Source organism: Emydura macquarii, unplaced genomic scaffold (assembly GCF_026122565.2).
Source record: "Emydura macquarii macquarii isolate MOO-44397 ecotype Brisbane River unplaced genomic scaffold, CSIRO-AGI_Emac_v2 contig_383, whole genome shotgun sequence".
Taxonomy (NCBI): Eukaryota; Metazoa; Chordata; order Testudines; family Chelidae; genus Emydura; species Emydura macquarii.
Window position 1 is genome coordinate 7960145 of NW_027130520.1, and position 18745 is coordinate 7978889.

Sequence of the window (18745 nt, forward strand, 5' to 3'; positions counted from 1 at the left end):
GGGATGTGCCAATGTGGGATTACCCCTTTGGCCGTGTACCCTCCACTGGCTTCCAGACTTCTTTCATTATCAACTCAAGGCCTTGTTTATGATTTAAGGCCATCAGTGGGTTAGGACCCAGGTCCCTCAGCTAGATTACCTCCACTCATGATCCCCAAGACAGCAGTATTCCTCTTGAACAATGCAACTAACAAAACCCAGGATGAAGTAATGGAGAATGACAGAAGAAAAAGCATTCCCAGTAAAGAGGGTTCAGCTATGGAATGAGCTAAGAGGAGATAACCCAAAATCTGGTCACCTTTTAGAACTTGATGCCAGATCTTTTTTGATCAAGCTTTCCTGCCTTAACTGGGAGATAGGGCATGTGTGTATTCATGGATGGGTGTTCAAACATAACATGCAAAAATGTATTTATAAATTCAAAAAATACAAAGACGTGAGCCATAGAGAGGCCTCCTAGAATCTGAAAAGGGCAGAACACTAAATCCACTTTGGGCCATGTTATGCAGATCTATTTTAACTGGAAGTGCTTAGATACAGTGACAATGAACTTATTAAAAAAAACAAAAACCCAGAGATAGATGTCCCAGAAAGTTACACTAAAGCAAGAATGGCTGAATCAGCAAGAAATCCAGTCCAGAAAATAGTCTCTTAAGGAAGTATTAGAATAAAATAAGAGGGGTGAGACACTTTAGAGGTAGACCTCTTCACCCCCAAGAAAAAGCATGGATACTACAACATGAAGCAGAAATCTGGAGGATAGTTCAGGACTAGGGTTACTAGACTAAGTCTGTCACATTCTAACACTACTTAAAATAGATTATTTTGTCTATATGAGCTATATGACTTTCTTCATTTTACTGTTAAGACAAGTCAGAAGGCCAAAAGCACTGATTTAACAGTTCAGAATTACCTGTTCAGGTTGTCCTTTAGAGTCCCAGGCATGGGTTGAAATGCACTTATTCAAATATGAACAGTTTTTCCAAGTATCCACATTGCTCAGCCTACGTACTAGGAAGGAGGAAGTGGTGGTCAAGGTCAGCAGATGGAAATGGAACATGACAACCCTTCTCAAGCTCTTTAGCCCTTAGCCTCACAAGAGGGCAAATAAACCAGAGAAGTGGGAAATCAAAACATAGAACAACAAAAGAATGCTGAGCAATGAATGTAGGAGAGAACGGGAAAAAGAAGGAGAGAGAGAATGCCTCCACAAGAAAGATCTGTCCCAGTGAGGGTTCAGAATAACCAAGTCTCTCACTCCTGATTCTGGGCCATTTCTTCCTTCTTGGTTCCCCATGCATCAACATAGAGATCCTCACAGAGAAAAAGATCATTGGGGCACAGAAGGCTTTAGAGAGTTAAATGTTACACTGCGAACATGACTATGAAACAGAACCACAGCTGCAGTAACTTCAAAATGTGAAGCAGACATGTATTCCATTTAGGTGTGCGTACACCCAGTGCACTGGACCTGGAGACTTTTGCCTAGCAGTACCTGCAGAAGGACAGCACCCTAGCCTCATGGCTGTGGTCCCTCCTCTAGCTATATTAGGTGGTGCCACCCTGATCCCTTTCAGTTCCTTCGTACCGAAAGCCCTTGAGAGAAGACGTTGATGCAGAAGAGACAGAGGGTGGGTCGTGGAATACGTGTCTGCATCACATCTCAAAGAACCACAATTACAGTAAGTAACGTTTCTTCTTCTTCCAAGAAATGCGGACATGTATTCCACTTATGTTACTCAAGAGTACTACCCCAATCCAGAAAATGTGCTCAGAGTCTACTTCAATAGGGATCATAGGACCACCCTTCTGAGGCCTGCATCCACTCTGGAAGATGCATTAAATTGCATAATGGTCCATAAATGTATGTATGGACAAACATGTGGCCACCCCGCAAATGTCCAGTATGGAAATGTCACCGAGGTATGCTATCGAAGTCACTTGCACTCTCATGGAGTGAGCCCGTATTTGCTGAAGCAGCGTAGCCGAAGCTATTTCGTATGCAGCTTTGATATAGGATGTTATCCCTCTAGAGATGGACTGTGCAGAGACAGCTTGTTCCTTTATGTGGTCTGCATATGACACAAATAGGTAAGGTGAAACAGGAAACTATTTAGTCCTACCCAGATAGGATGGTGCAGCCATAGTTCTGAGCAAACAGGTTGGGATGGAGGGGAAGTGACATTGGAGGTTGAATTGACAGAGCAAGGAGATCTGAGAACCAGCATGGTCTCTGACATGCTGCCACTGTGAGGATGAGCTTGGCCTAATCCGCTCTGACCTTGAGGATAACCTGAGGAATAACTGGAATCAGCGGAAAAGTATACAGAAGAGTTGACCACCAGCTGCAGTGGAAGATGTCTGAGGGGACCTGGGCTAAGGCCCCCTTGAGGAGACACTTCCTGTTTTCCCTCGTCACGGAGATGCCCCATGTTGCAAGACGAACCAGAGAACACTCTTCTTCAGGAACCATTTGTGGCTCAAGGAGAAAACCCTGCTGAGATGATCCATGAAATGATTTTGCACCCTCCCTGGCAAATGGACTGCTACAGTAGTGATAACTTCTTCTATGCAAAACTGCCACAGGTGATTGCCTCCAGGCAGAGTAACCTGGAATGCACTCCTCCTTACTTATTCACATAGTACATCGCAATGATATTGACAGTGAGTATGTGAACCACTGAGTGTCTGATGCAGTCTCAGAAGGCAAGACATGCATTGTGGGTGGCCCAAAGTTCCAACTTATTGATACGGAGTGAGGCTTTTTGTTTCAACCACAGGCCCTGAAATTTCAACGAATCCCGATGCATACCCCAACCCAAAAGGGAAGTGTTGATAACCACTGACTTGGTTGGAGAAGGCTGAGCAAAAAGGACCCCTTGGCCCACATTGTGTGAGGACTCCCACCAGCGCAAGGAATCTAGAAATGGTGGAGGAAGGTGAACCAACCTGTCAAGAAGATTCAGGGCATGGTGGGGTAAACTGGTATGAGCCACATCTGAAGAGGAGAAAGGCACAACCTGGCAAACTGAACCACCTGAGTGCACATGGACACGTGGTCCGACAGGCTCAGACACATACGAACTGTCATGGATGACTGAGATTGCAGAAAAAGACAGAGCTGTTGAATCTTCTGGAAGTGGTCAGTCGGCAGGAACACTCTCAACCTCGTGGAATCTAACAGGGCTCCAATGAATTAGATTTTTTGAATGGGTGCCAAGGTTAACTTTGCAATGTTTAAAATGGGTCCCAGACGGTTGAGCAAGTGCAACGTGGTGTCAACGTGGGCGAGAAGCTCCTCTCTGGAGCCATCCTTCAGCAACTGGTTGTTGAAGTTCAGGAAGAGGTGATTTCCTTCCTCCTGAGATATGCCATGACCACCGCCACGCATCTGGTGAAGACTCAGGTGAGGGGGATGCAGAAAAGAAGCCACATGAGAGATCCGTGTACTGAAAATGGCATTCTCCTACCACAAAACGCAGAAACTTTCTGTGGCTCAGCAGAATTGCCACATGAAAGCAAGCATCCTGAAGGTCCAGAGCAGCGAACCAGTCATTCTGAGACAGCATGGGGAAGATAGCCAACAGAATGATCATCCAGACTCTCATATACCTGATGAATTTGTTGAGGCCATGAAGGTCAAGAATGGGTTGGTCTCATCCCACCCTTGGATCTTGGTATCAGGAAGCACTGGGAATAAAAGTACAGGCCCTGGTGTGCCTGCAGAACTTTCTCCACAGCTCCCAACTTCAACAGAGAGCTGACCTACTCAATGAGCAGTGTCTCATGAGGGAGTCCTTAAAGAGTGACAGGAAAGGGGAATGGGAAGGGAGCATGGAGAAGAATTGAACTGCATAGCCCAATCTGACAGTATAGGACTCAGCTGTCAGAGGTAAATGAGTCCGAAAAATTGTAAAAAAGGGGCTAGCACATCCCAAAAAGGACAGAGGGGGTGGAGTAACAATTGGACCACTGCGCTGGACAAAGGAGTCAAAATGGGCGCTTAGTCTGTGCCGAGGGAGGACATGTGGACTGTCTGACTGCTTCCTCTTGTGGGATCTATCCCTCTTTCTAAGGTAGTCCTGGTGTTTTGTGGGGAAAAGACTGTGTAACGGAATGCTGCAAGCAATACTGTTGCTGCTGCTGCGCCCCTTAGTGGCATCTTTGCAGATGCCATGTACACTCCCAAGGATCTTAAGGAAGCCCTGAAAGCTTTGAAGGAGTGCAAAGTATTATCAGTCTCGTTCAAGAACAAGACAACTGCCAAGGGCAAGTCCTCGATGGCTTGCTGGACATCCAGGGCGATTCTACAATTTTGCAAGCAGGAAGCCCACATCATAGTTACCATCGAGGCCATGACCCTGGCCAAGGTGTCTGCAACATGAAGGGTGGACTACAGGGACATTTTGGCCATCAAGCAGCCTTCCACAATGAATGCCCAGAACTCCCCAAACAAGGCCTCAGATAACTGATCCTTGAATTTAGTCATGGCTGACCAATTGAGACAATCATATTTAGCCTGCAAAGCCTCTTGATATGCAATCCTCATCTGTTGGGACAATGAGGTATAGATCTTCCTGCCCAGAAGATCCAGCCACTTTGAGTCTCTGTCTCAGACTGGAACCTACTCTGCCAGTGCAGGCGTTTACTGTTTACCAGTGGCGTTTACCAATGTTACAGCGCAGGAATTCGAGGCTGGATGAGAATAAACCCTTCAAATCACTGCCTGGGAACACGGTAGTGCTTTTCCATGCGTTTCACTACAGAGGCCGGTTCAAAGAGCGTATCATTGATTGGGATGGCCACTCTTCCAGCTCTTCCAGGGATGGCAGACTGTGAAATGTCCACCAATTTGTGCACGTTCTCTTGGAGGAACTCCATGGCATAAAGGTCCTTGTATGCTTTAAAGTCCTCCAGAATAGAAGACGACAACGAACCAGGCAGCATAGCATTGCACGGTGATGAGGATGAAGGTCTCAGCTGAACCCAAACCAGCTCTTGCTCCCAGGGAGACGTATCCAGGATGGAGAACTCCACTGACTCCACGGAGAGGAAAAGCACTGATGCCGGGGTCTGTGGTCAACCCGAATCCTCCACCGTCAACTGGGCAGATGATTTTGGATTCAAACAGAACGAAAAGCAGGATCTCAGCAAACGAGGAGCATGCCACTAAGTTCAAGGCCACAGATATACGTAGGGCACTGGTGGCCAGTAGGGGCTGGGCCAGAGACCTCCATCCTAGTCACGGGGCACACACCAGCCCTGGGAGCCATATGATCTACTTGCATCCCTCAGAATTCATTGGATGATGTGAAGCAGGAGGATGACGACTCCAACTTGGAGAAGCCCTGGGATCTTGACGAAATGGGCAGAGAAACCTTGAGGGATCCAATAGGCTGTTAGATTATTTTGTCATAGAATTATAGACAATTAGGGTTGGAAGGGACCTCAGGAGGTCATCTAGTCCAACCCCCTGCTCAAAGCAGGACCAACCTCAACTAAATCATCCCAGCCAGGGCTTTGTCAAGATGGGCCTTAAAAATCTTTAAGGATGGAGATTCCACATTACCTAGTAATGGTATCACTAGGTAACCCATTCCAGTGCTTCACCAACCTCCTAGTGAAAAAGATTTTCCTAATATCCAACCTAGACCTCCCCCACTGCAACCTGAGATCATTGCTCTTTGTTCTGTCATCTACCACCACTGAGAACTGCCTATCTCCATCCTCTTTGGAACCATCCTTCAGGTAGTTGAAAGCTGCTTTCAAATCCCCCCTCACTCTTCTCTTCTGCCAACTAAACAAGCCCAGTTCCCCCAGCCTCTCTTCATAAGTCACGTACCCCTGCCTCCTAATCATTTATGTTGCCCTCTGCTGGACTCTCTCCAATTTGTCCACACTCTTTCTGTAGTGGGGGGGCCCAAAACTGGACACAATACTCCAGATGTGGCCTCATCAGTGCCGAATAGAGGGGAATAATCACTACCCTCGATCTGCTGGCAATGCTTCTATTAATGCAGACCAATATGCCGTTAGCCTTTTTGGCAATAAGGGCACACTGACTCAGATCCAGCTTCTTGTCCAATTAATTCCCCAATTTCTTTATTTCAGAACTGCTGTGTAGCCAGTCAGTCCTGAGTCTGTAGCAGTGCATGGGATTCTTCCATCCTAAGTGCAGGACTCTGCACTTGTCTTTGTTGAACCGCATCAGATTTCTTTTGGCCCAACCCTCCAATTTGTCTAGATTACTCTGTATCCCATCCCTATCCTCCAGCATATCTCCCACTTCCCCCAGCTTAGTGTCATCTGCAAACTTGCTGCGGGTGCAATTCACCTCAGCCTCCAGATCATTAATGAAGATGTTGAACAAAACCAGAACCAGAAGCTAACCCTTGGGGCACTCCGCTTGATACTGGCTGCCAACTAAACATTGAGCTATTGAGCTACCTGTTGAGCCCGATGATCTAGCCAGCTTTCTATCTACCTTATAGTCCATTCATCCAACCCATACTTCCTTAACTTGCTGCCAAAAATACTGTGGAAGACCGTATCAAAAGCTTTGCTAAAGTCAAGGTATATCATGTCCACTGCTTTCCCCATATCCAGAGACAGTCACCTCCTCAGAGAAGGCAATCAAGTTGGTCATGCCTTCCTCTCCTCCAACTACTTCAAAATAGATTCCTTGAGAATCTGCTCCATGATTTTTCCAGGGACTGAGGTGAGGCTGACTGGTCTGTAGTTCCCGGATCCTCCTCCTTCCCTTTTTTAAAGATGGGCACTATATTAGCCTTTTCCCAATTGTCCTGGACCTCCCCCAGTCACCATGAGTTTTCAAAGATAAAGGCCAATGGCACTGCAATCATCAGCCAACTCCCTCAGCACCCTCGGATGCACTGCATCCGACCCCATGGACTTGTGCGTGTCCAGCTTTTCTAAGTAGTCCTGAACCTGTTCTTTCACCACTGAGGGCTGCTCACCTCCTCCTCATACTGTGCTGCCCAGTGCAGTAGTCTGGGAGCTGACCTGGTCTTTGAAAATAGACACAAAAAAAGCATTGACTACAAGTACATCACTCAGAACGAGGCAGGAATCAGCATCCCTGATTAAGACAGTACCATTGGCACAGAGCATGCCAGTACCACTGACAGTTTCAGTCCCAGCACAAACAGTACTGGTGCACTCGAATACGTCGATGTCAAAGATGGTGACAGCCACCATGGAAGCACTTGTGGCATCAAAAGCAGCGGCACTGAAGAGGGTCCTAATGCTGAGGTCCCCCATATGATTCCAGTACCAGCATCTGGATGCAGTGTTGACCAACATGAAAGTTCAGTGGCTCACTCCATCGGAATCCATAGGTGGTACAGCCCTGGGAAAGTCCTGGACCAACAGTGAGACTGGGACTAAAAGGCAAAAGAGGTCTGTGGCTGCCTCATACATTTACGACATTGACACAGTCAGTTCTGGCATCTTCCTTGTTGGTACTGGGCTCAATAGACACATGGAGGCCAGAACTTGGAGTCAACAGTATGGGTTTTTTGCCTTCTCACTCAGTACTGGGAAGCATCAGAAGTACCTGCACTATCCCAGCACCGGAACCACCACCATGCCGGTCCACGCTTTTCCTGGGGGAGGCAGAGGAGTCACCCCGTGACCTGGAGCGGTCCTGATTGGTCTTATGAGACCTCTTCCTCACTGCCGACAACAGAGAATGGCTCCTCTGCCTCTTTGGCAAGGCGCCTATCCCGGTACAAGAGGCAACAATGCTCTCTGAGCCAGAGGGTAATGTTTGGTCTGAGGTGAGTCTGAGTACCAAATCAGGCCACATGGCCTGTTCAAGCAGGAACTGCTAGATGCGAAGGTCCCGCGCCATGAGTCCTCTTTCTAAATGATTTACAAATCTAACATCATTCTTCAAGGGGGGGCCTCGCCAAGACAAAGCAAGGGGTCACTGTGGAGACCACACCTCCACAGGAAGGACAGTACTTAAATACCGATGAGGGCTTCACTGGGGACACTAACTACTGACTAATGACTAACACTAACTTACTATATACAATAAGCTAGCCTAAGACTAAATATGAGGTTGCATAACTATAAACACACACAGCTCTGACTCCCTCTATGGGCTGTGAGAAGGAACTGAAAGGGGTCAGGGTGGCAGCGCTTTATATAGCCAGGGGAAGGGCTACAGCCACAAGGTGTAAGCGCTACCGCTCTATGGGTATTCTTAGGCCAGGGGGTCCAGCTCCACACACTTAGGTAGAATATATATCTTCATCTGCTTGAAGAAGAGCACCTATAATTTTAACCTGAGCTCCCATGGAGATGGAATATGGGCTGCAAGTGTATTCAGCTATCAAAGCCAGACAGATACTTAATTATTATTTGTGCAGCTCCTGATCTTCCCTTAAATTATACTTATTCTATTTTGTTTTGCTTGGTAAACAAAACTGAAAAAATTGGACTAATCAAAATACGAGCCTCTTTGAAAGGAGAGGGACATGAATATGACCATTCTGTCCCTGGCACAAGTGCAACTGAACAGGAAACAGGAAATTGTTTCATGGACGAGAGAGTTTAAGTTCTCTGAGATTTCTCTGGTTGATGCCCACGAGTGGCAGCCACAGAGATGAACCAGGTCAGAATAGAAGTGGCAACTGAATCTCAGTTATAAGGGCATGAATGGCAACAATATTAATAGAACTAAACAAGCACATAAGGAATTATTTTACTTCAATATCATCACACTTACAAAAAAATCAAGATTTCTCCAGGGAAATCAAAAGTACAAACATTTCTGTGGAACAGTAAGATCATGCAATGCATGCAATATACTAAGCATATAAAGGAGCCAAAAAAAATTCTCAGTACCTTATCTGGCCACCATTGCAAGTCTTCTCCTAACGAGACAGGGCTTTGAACAGGTGTATTCTTCTTATCCAGGTTTGGTTCCCCTTCCTTACTTGTAGAGCCCCTTTCATTATCAAATGAGGCTCCATCAAGCCACCTTCGTTCACGCAAACGTAAAACGGACTCACGTTCACGCAACAGCTCAGAGTCTCTCTCTAAGGGAAGAAGGAGAACTGGTATGCAATTGGGTCACACCAGTGGGATAAAAGTAAGCCACTCTCTAGTAAAGACCCTTCAGGATGCAACTAACAGCAGTTAAATCTATTCACAAAAATTTAAAATATTGATATATCAAAAATCCTGACATGCAACATTCAATATATTAACCCTTTCAAGCATATGTACTTATTACTACAATATAAAATATATGAATGATAAACTAGAAATAAAGTTTAGAAATAAGAAAATCATATAGTTTGTCCACAACTGAAAACATAATGCTTCATTTTTTACTCAGAATGGTAAAGACAAAATGTTTAACATGGTAATTTAAGGTTTTATACTACGATATGCACTGAAGTTTTACCGTACGATGGTTTATCTAATAGAAAAATATAATCTGTAACATCTGTTAGATACATTTAGGCAAGCCAAAAAAGAGTATTTATTAGAGAGTCTCATAACAAGTTTCCCAAAAATAATAACTTGAAAAGGTTAAAGACAAAACAATCTTTAAAAAAAGCTCTTGTAAAAATTTGATAATCCAACCCCTTTTGTTTAAAGCAACGTTTTACACGACTGGATTTAATAGATTAAAGCATATCTAGTGTGGGGGGTTTTTTTGTTCTGTTTTTTTAAGTAGTTCAAATGAAAACTTTTCATCAGTCAGACAAGTTTTAAAAAGGATCCTTGTAGGAAAATGTTCCTTACCAAAATGCTTCCCCTCCAATTGGCCTACAAACTGTCTAAAGCCAGTACTCTGCAGTTCGCTCATGCAGATAAATTTTTTAAATCAGGTAATCAAACTAACTTTCCAAGAGTCAACTATGCATGGAAAATAAGGATTATAAAATTCGTGGTAACGTCTTACATAGAATAACCTTAGGAAAGGAAAAAAAGGAGGGATTTAGAAGGAGTTATGTCAAATGTTGAATATTTGTACATGCACATAATGCATTTAGCCCATTAAGTACCATTTGTATTCATAAAATTCAATTGGAATTACATGTATGAAATGGTCACTACTGTATCATCCTTTCAATAAATTCCTCAAAAGTCTAGGGTCTTTTACTACACTAGACAAACGGGAGCAAGTTTTTACATAATCCATAATCCTTTCCCTATAGATAAAGTTCACACAACAAAGTTACTGCTTATTAGGAAACATACTGACCCTTGACTGATAATTTATATTAAGCAATTATATGTTCAGCAGTTAATATACTAATGAAGAAAACAGAATTATGAAACAGGTTAGAGCTGCACTAGATGAACAATCATGGCAGAGGTTGGATTAACAGTTTGTAAAATGCTCTAGACAGCTACGGAGTAGAATTATTTTGAAAAAGCTACAGATTCTGTGCCAGAAATCTTAAGATTTAATATACTTTTCAAAGCATTTGTAATAATTTTTACTATTGCAAGTGTTTATTAACCTCAGATAATTTACTAGCCCATTTCTAAAAATGCTTCAAGAAGAGCAGGTTAGCTCCCATTTCCCTCCCCTGCATTTAAAATGGCCTTCAATCATTTTTATTTTTTTTTTTTGTCATGGAATAAGTTAACTAGTTAAGAAAGTTAGAAGAGCACTGCATACTGAGCAACCTAAACCAAAGAAACTAGCTTTCAGAAGGCTGCATGTCATGTGAATTTTGAGTATTACTTTTAGATCAGAATTAACATTCTCAATTAGATACATGAACATAATGAGTAGGCCCTTGTGATTTAAAAAATAATTAGTAGGTATTTGTGATTTTAAAAATTTCTACAACACTTTGCATGTAACTTTCTCAGACAAACTTCAAACAAGTTGCTATTGTGATTTTTACAAAAAAAACTTACCTGTTCATATTCAAAATCTTTTACTATTGATTTTATCAAAACTATTATAGACTTAATGTTTAACAATGAATTTGTGCACACAATTCAAAGACTAAACAACCAGTGTGTACTATCACTAGCTTTCTGCAAACTACTTATTACAATGAAAAAAAGATGCAAAATTACCTCGGGATGAGCCTAGCCTCGAAAGTGATGAGCGCCGAAAGGATGGATAACCAAAGTAACTAATATCTTCTGAAAACATAGCATCAGCATCAATAATGACACTTGGGTGAGCAGAATGTATGTCAGCATCCAGAAGAGACATAAGATCCTCTATAAGAGGAGACAAGGGTCTTAAGTGAATAATCAGCTACTTAAAACATCAACTAGAGAGACCATCACCAAATAAACATCAAAACAAAAATTTCCTACCAATAAGTTGAATTTCTGCTCTTCAGATTCACCAGGGCGAACTGATGTGCCTCCTATGCACCCACATTTACAATCAAGCACAGTGGACCAAGGTATGCAGCCAATTATCCCTATAGGAACTGCTCTGTCACTAGTCTAGCCAAGTTTTCGAGTGAAATCTTACTCCAAAACAAAAAAGTTTCCATACCCCAGAAATTCAAACATTAGTCACGCACTTGGGAAGAACAAAACATCAATTAAAAACAGCCTAACTCCATAAATTAGCTACCTAGAATTAGAAAAGACTGGAACCACTATTTGGTAAAAGCCATCCCCTCCAAAGATTCTGCAGCCTCTCCCCTCTGATGCCAGACAAAAAGACTATACACATTTCCATGTGTCTGTCCAGCAAGTTTGCTTCAGAAAATAAGAAAGGTCTTCAGTCCAGGAAATAGTCGCTGTGCATTCAGAGAATGTAAGCTTTGGGGTCAGGCATACGGTTAACTATCTATATTAAAATGAATGAAGTGATGTCTACAAGAAATGGTCACTATTTCAGATATATACAATAAAATTTAAGAGCTAATTTGAAATACCATGAGTCTAATCCCAACCACTAGTCAAAAAAATCTTAGGACCCTAAATACAGACATTCATAATGTTTCCTCTACATTCGTACTATCAAATGAGTCTAACATAAGGTAGGAACACCGAATCCCATAATAAAAAAAAAATAGAGCTAATTTCAAACTTAAACCACCATCTAATCCAATACACCCAGCTTCTTCAGCCACGACGTCTCCTATTATGGAATTTGTAAAGACTCTAAATCATCATACACCAAATAAATAAATAAAAATGCAGCAACAACAGTCTAGATTTAGTGGAATTAATCTGAGAGTTAAATAATCAAAGCTCTGAACCTCGGCTACTAGATAGTAATTTCTACTTGGATTTTTGGAATTAAGAAGGGGAAACTAAGGTGAGATGGCATCCAAAAACTGAAAAGAAGCAGACACCTCATGCTGTAACTTCTAAGCATCTGTTCACTGCAACTGTTTCATTTCATTTCTTGACAGTGAAAAGGTCAGTGAACCTCAGTCTAAAGACCAGAAGGACAATAACGTTTTCTGAAGCCAGACTAAGTCCTTCAATTGCTTTCTTAGCAGTAAGGCATTTCACATAAATGGACATTCACTGATGACAGTCTTAGGAACATAAGAATGGTCATACTGAGTCAGACCATCTAGCCCAGTATGCAGTCTTCTGACAGTGGCCTGTGCCACATCTTTCAGAGGGAACGAGTGGAACAGCACAATTATCGAGTGATCCCTCCCTGTCATTCAGCCCCAGCTTGTGGCAGTCAGAGGGTTAGGTACACCTGAAGCATTGAGTGCGTCCCTGATCATCTTGGCTAATAGCCATTGAAGGACTTATCCTCCAGAAATTTATCTAATTCTTTTTTGAACCCACTAATAATTTTGGTGTTCACAACATCCCCTGGCAATGAGGTCCACAGGTTGACTGTGCATTGTGTGAAGAAATATTTCCTTTCTGTTTGTTTTAAACCTGCTGTCTATTAATTTCATTGGGTGACCCCGGGTTCTTGTGTTATGGGAAGGGGTAAATAACACTTCCCTACTGATTTTCTCCACATCATGCATGATTATATAGACCTCATTTATATCGCCCTTAACTGTCTCTTTTCTAAGATAAACAATCAGTCTTCTCATCTCTCCTAATATGGAAGCTGTTCCATATCCCTATTTATGTTATTTGTGTTGAACTTCTCTGAACTTTTTCCAATTCTAATATGTCTTTTTTGAGATGAGGCAACCAGAAACGCATGCAGTATTCAAGATGTGGGCATACAAGGTATTTAGACAGTGGCATTATAATATTTTCTGTCTCATTTTCTATCCCTTTCCTAATGGTTCCTAACACTGTTAGCTTTGACTGTCATTGCACATTGAGCAGATGTTTTCAGAGAATCATCCAAGACAACTCCAAGATGTCTTTACTGAATGGTAACAGCTAATTTAGACCCCATTATTTTGTATATATATTTTGGATTATGGTATTCTAATGTACATTATTTTGCACTTAACACTGAATTTCATCTGCCATTTTGTTACCCAGTCAACCAGTTTAATCAGATCCCTTTGTAACTCTTCACAGTTAGCTTTTGACTTAACTATCTTGAGTAATTTTGTATCATCTTCAAATTTTGTCCCCTCACTGCTCACCCTTTTTTCCAAGATCATATATAAATATGTTGAACAGAACACATCCCAGTACAGATCCTTGGGGGACACCACTTTTTATCTCTCTCTATTCTGAAAACTGACCATTTATTCCTACCCATTGTTTCTAACCTTTTAAGCAGTTACTGATCCACGAGAGGACCGTCCCTCTTATCCCATGATCACTTACTTTGCTTAAGAACCTTTGGTAAGGGACCTTGTCAAAGGCTTTCTGAAAGTCCAAGTATACTATATCGTCTTTGTCCATGTTTGCTGACCCACTCAAAGAAGTCTAATAAATTGGTGAGACATGATTTCCCTTTACAAAAGCTGTGCTGACTCTTCCCCAATACAATGTTTTAATATGTGTGTTAGACAATTCTGTTCTCTATTATGATTTCAACCAATTTCTCTGGTACTGAAGTTAGACCTCCTGGCCTGTAAGTGCCGAGATCACCTCGGGAGCCTTTTTTTTTTTTTTTTTTTAAAAAAAGGTCAATCTAGCTATCCTCCAGTCAACTGGTACAGAAACTGAGGGTATGTCTACATTTACGGCAGCAAAGTCACCGCTGTCAGATCGACCTTTCTGGATCAATTGAGCTGTCAGTGAAGACCCGCTCAATCGATCCAGAAGTCGATGCTGTAAAACCACCCCCTCAAGTGGCATAGTGCTGTGTCGACGGGAATGCAGTTCCTGTCAGCACAGTGCAGTGAAGACGCCACGCAGAAGGGAAGCACAGCAGTCGACGGAAGTTACGCAAACTAGGCAGAGTAGCTTGCGTAACTCCCGTCGACTGCCACTGAATCGCCAGGTAAGTGTAGACCAGGACTGAAATAAGTGATAGGTTTCATAGCAGTTAGCAGTTCTTCAATTTCATATCTGAGTTCCTTCAGAACTCTTACTATTTGATTTATCAATGTATTCCAAAACCGCCTCTACTGACATGTCAATCTGGGACAGTTCCTCAGATCTGTCATCTAAAAAGATTAGCTCAAGTGTGGGAATCTCCCTCACATCCTCTGCATTGAAGGCCTATGCAAAAAATTCATTTAGCTTCTGCACAATGACCATGTCTTCCCTGAGTGCTCCTTTAGTACCTTGATCATCCAGTGGCCCCACTGATTGTTTGGCAGGCTTCCTGCTTCTGGTGAACTTAAAAAAAAATGTTGATGTACTTCATTTGAGCTGCCACTTCATAGCAATAGAGGCATTTCAGGTTTACTTTGTAAGGATTACTGCAGCATTACAGGCATATTTTGAGAGTTAGTGCTCTCCACAACAAAACTCACGAGGAAGCTTTCCCTCACAAACTGCTGGAAATTCCAAATTATCTGTTCTCAGCCACTGGAATCCTGTTTGCTGAATGCATTTCTACCCGCTCCCTTTGATTGTGCTTTAGATTCCCTAACCCAGCCTGTCATCTTACCACACTTTCCACTGGCTTTCCTCAGCAATGCAGCAGCACAGACCAGCCTATATTATCAGACCATCCAAGTACATATAACGGTGTAGGAAAAAACAAGGACCCTGCTGTTCAAATTTCTACCAGATCCTTCCATACACATACCAGAGCAGCTTAACCTCATTGTACCTACTGGCAGCTCTCCACAAAGCAACAGTCTGCCATCATTCCAGCCCTTTTCAATACAATTAAGCTATAGAGAGCATCTCAGAGAATGCTCTCAAGCATTCATCCAAGTAAAATAGCCTACTTCCTCAGCTCTTCTATCAGGTATGGAAGGGTCCTATACAGGACATCTAGAACTTAACAGGCATCCCTCCAGCCCTCTTCTTCATCTGAAGTTGTGAAATATTTTTCTGTAGGTAAGTCAGCACAACTCCTTCATAAATATGAATAAATCCTTTAACAACTCAAACCATATATATTTTTGGCTCAGAGGTTGTTATGAAAAAGGAGGAGGAGGAGGGCACAAATATTAAACATTTCTCTTTCCTCCCATAGGACCAGTTTCACTTTAAGAGATAAAATTTAGGGAGTCCCCTCTTCCTTCCATTCTGTACACCAGCAAATTACATAAAATACTGGACTTAGAAGCCAAATCTAGTATCCTTCGTGTATTTTCTTTGGATTCTGTGGAGATACAAATAGATTTAGTCAGGCTAAAATTTAGCCTAAGAAGCTTGGGTGAAAACACAAAATATTCCATTATTTATTCAAGAAATGCCTCCACTTGACTTTATGCTCCACTGTTCTCAAAAATCCCATTAGATTTGATCACTCATGTTTCCAGCAGTGTTAACTTGTGATCGTATGTTTCTCATTGGTGATCAAGATATTATGATCCTGATAGCTTTGTCCAGCTAGAAGGGATTTACACCTACTTCATCTGAATGAAGTACCAGTGAAAACTGTGGTAAAAACAAAACTATTTTTGACCACACCCAAATACTTCAATAAGTGCATCAACAAGCAATCCATAACTTTAGCAAACAACTTGTCATCACACACATTTATAGGTATTGTGTCTGGATCTTCTCCACCTTGGGCATCATTTTAAGAAAACAACTGGTTATTCTCCAAAATAGGGAAATTTCTAGAGATCCCACTTTTAATCTTTTCCCTGTATTCTGCTCAGGTAGCTATCTCCCAATGTTACTGGTTCATACTCATTATGGTGTAATATAAATATAGCAGACAGTGCTGCACCACTAAAAAATTCTTCCTACCAAACAATCAGAACTTTTAGAACACACCTTCTTTTAGGTTCCAATATTTAAAGCAATAAGTAACATCACTACAACTATGCTTCACAAGTTTCCCTAGAATCAATATATTCTTCACATTGAAAACAAAAACCAGGTATGTGTATCATGCATAAGCTGCTAGGGAGGAACAAATACAAAATTTAATTAACTTACCTACCAGAATCTTAAGTTCTGGAGAATCACAGCAATTTATTAGAGCCACATAAAGTCAAGTCAAGACTCCAAGCCAGCTGGCTCACTTGTCATGAGTTGGCAACTAAAAGCTAAACCGGACACCTGATCACCTGATTTTAGTTGGCAACTAAAAGCTAAACCGGACACTATACTCAGACTTTAAAGATCAGAAGGGACCAATATGATCATCTAGTCTGGCAGGCCACAGAACTTCATCCACCCATTCCAGTAATAAACCTCTAACCTATGACCAAGTTATTGAAGTCCTCAAATAATGGTTTAAAGACTTCAAAGTACAGAGAATCCACCAGCAAGTGACCCATGCCCCATGTTGCAGAGAAAGGCGAAAAACCCCCAGGGCCTCTGCCAATCTGCCCTGGGGGAAAATTCCTTCCTACCCCCAATGGTGATCAGCTAAACCCTGAGCATGTGGGCAAGACTCACCAGCCAGACACCAAGAAAGAATTCTCTGTAGTAACTCAGAACCCACCCCATCTAACATACCATCACAGGCCATTGGGCATATGTACTGCTAGTAGTCAAAGATCACTTAATTGCCAAATTAGGCTGTCCCATCACACTATCCCCTCCATAAACTTATCAAGCTCAGTTGAAGCAAGCTAGGTTTTTTGCCCCCACTGCTCCCCTTGGAAGGCTGTTCCAAAATTCACTCTACCGAATGACAGTCTCTTTTCTACAGTCTCATTTACTTGGCTTTATTTTACTTAATAGTAATGTATTCAATGGAGTCTCCTTCTTTTGCCACCAGCAAACAAGATTTTTTTTTAAACCTAGGTCATGAAAGCAAGAATCCATAAGAAAAGCAAAAGCATTCATTAAAGGTGACCTGAAAAGCAAAAACAAGTTGGGCTTATGCCCCTTTTTTGCTTTTTTATGATGTTTAAAAAAATGTCTGAAAGTACTGCCAAGTGTTTTCTGCTCATCTTTTTTTAATGTTTGAAATTCAAGTCAAGACTTATGTAACCTAGAAGACTATGGAAATTGAAGTACAAGTGAAATTATGACAGCATAATAGACAGGAAGCTGTAAATTGCACAAATGAGGGGGAAGGGATTTTCTACTCAGATTTAAAAAAAAAAATTTTTTTTAAACACTTATTTAACTTTAATGAACACTTGAAAAAAAGCCATTTCCATGTTTGGCAGATGTGGAGGAGGAATAACCAACCACAGTGGATCATGGAGCACCAGGTGTCCATGAGGGAGAAAGGAACAGTGTGTGGAAGTTTCAATACCATTATCCTTTTAATTAAGGGGCCAGAGTTTAAAATAAACACCCCTGAAGAGCTCAAGAAGCCCTCCACCAAAGCCAGCCTTGACATTCCTGCTTTTTCTAAGGTTTAAAAACAAGCAGAAACAACAACTTTCAAGCATTCATTCTACATCATCAAAAACTAAGAGGCAAACCCCACTTTTGAAAAACAATATATTTCAAGATCACCTTTAAAAAAAAGTTACTTGCAGTTATTACATGAGATTCTGGATAGTAAATGTTGGTCTTCTGTAATTTTCTTCCTCTTCAAGCCTATAGCACTGTAAGTTCAAAAGAATATCCAGAGGCAAGAGCAGAGGAAAATTTTTCAGATAATAAGGAAGATTCAGAGGACTTAGGTCAAGGTTATGTTCTGTGTGGATGAGAAATTAAGACAATCAAAAATTTGATTTGTATCTGTTATGGGAGTCTTCTAAAGGAGAGCGTCACTATTTTTAACAAGAGATGCAGGGAAGACATTTTGGTCCACCATTTTTCCTAGAGTCTAACTGTATCCTAATCCTAACAATTAACTTGACTATAAAGAGCTAGGATAACTGCTAAATTTATAGGCAAAATTCAGTGTACAAAAGAACAAAGTCACAGGTATACAGACATAATATTGTTAAGTTGGCCTTCTGCCATGTCCATATCTTGACTATATAATTCTCTTTGGGGGAGTGACAATTCTTAGTTATCAACTTTAGTCCGTAAAAGAAAAAAAAAAAAAAAAAAAAGAAAAAAGACAATGGAAAGCATATTCTGAGAATTGGGAATTATGGATGAATTTCATCCAGGATGGAGCTGAAGGGTGTCAAAAGTGCCATTTCTGTTGCCATTCCCAAACGCTTTCCCCACAAAAACTTAAATCCATTTCTCAGTGGGGTAAAGGATGGTAAGAAAGATTTCATACCAGGAAGTTGCAGTCTTATCTGGAAAGGTTTGGTCTTTCTAAAGGGAGGCTCTTAAAGTTAATTAAGGAAGAAAAAAATGTCTAGGCATCTACTGAACGCTTAGACAT

At 41.7% G+C, this 18745-nt stretch overlaps 1 protein-coding gene across 5 annotated transcripts in view; it reads right to left on the bottom strand.

Moving 5' to 3' along the window:
• Positions 1 to 18745, bottom strand: part of UBR5 (ubiquitin protein ligase E3 component n-recognin 5) — a 156442-nt gene that overhangs the window by 99770 nt on the left and 37927 nt on the right. For 3 of the 5 annotated variants that reach the window (XM_067537337.1, XM_067537336.1, XM_067537333.1), the window contains exons 8-9: positions 11080 to 11229; positions 8875 to 9086 (exon numbers count right to left, since the gene is read on the bottom strand). In XM_067537337.1, coding sequence (XP_067393438.1) covers positions 8875 to 9086; positions 11080 to 11229 — 362 coding nt within the window. The remainder of the gene's footprint in view (positions 1 to 8874; positions 9087 to 11079; positions 11230 to 18745) is intronic. The other 2 variants (XM_067537338.1, XM_067537335.1) reach the window with 1 other exon arrangement.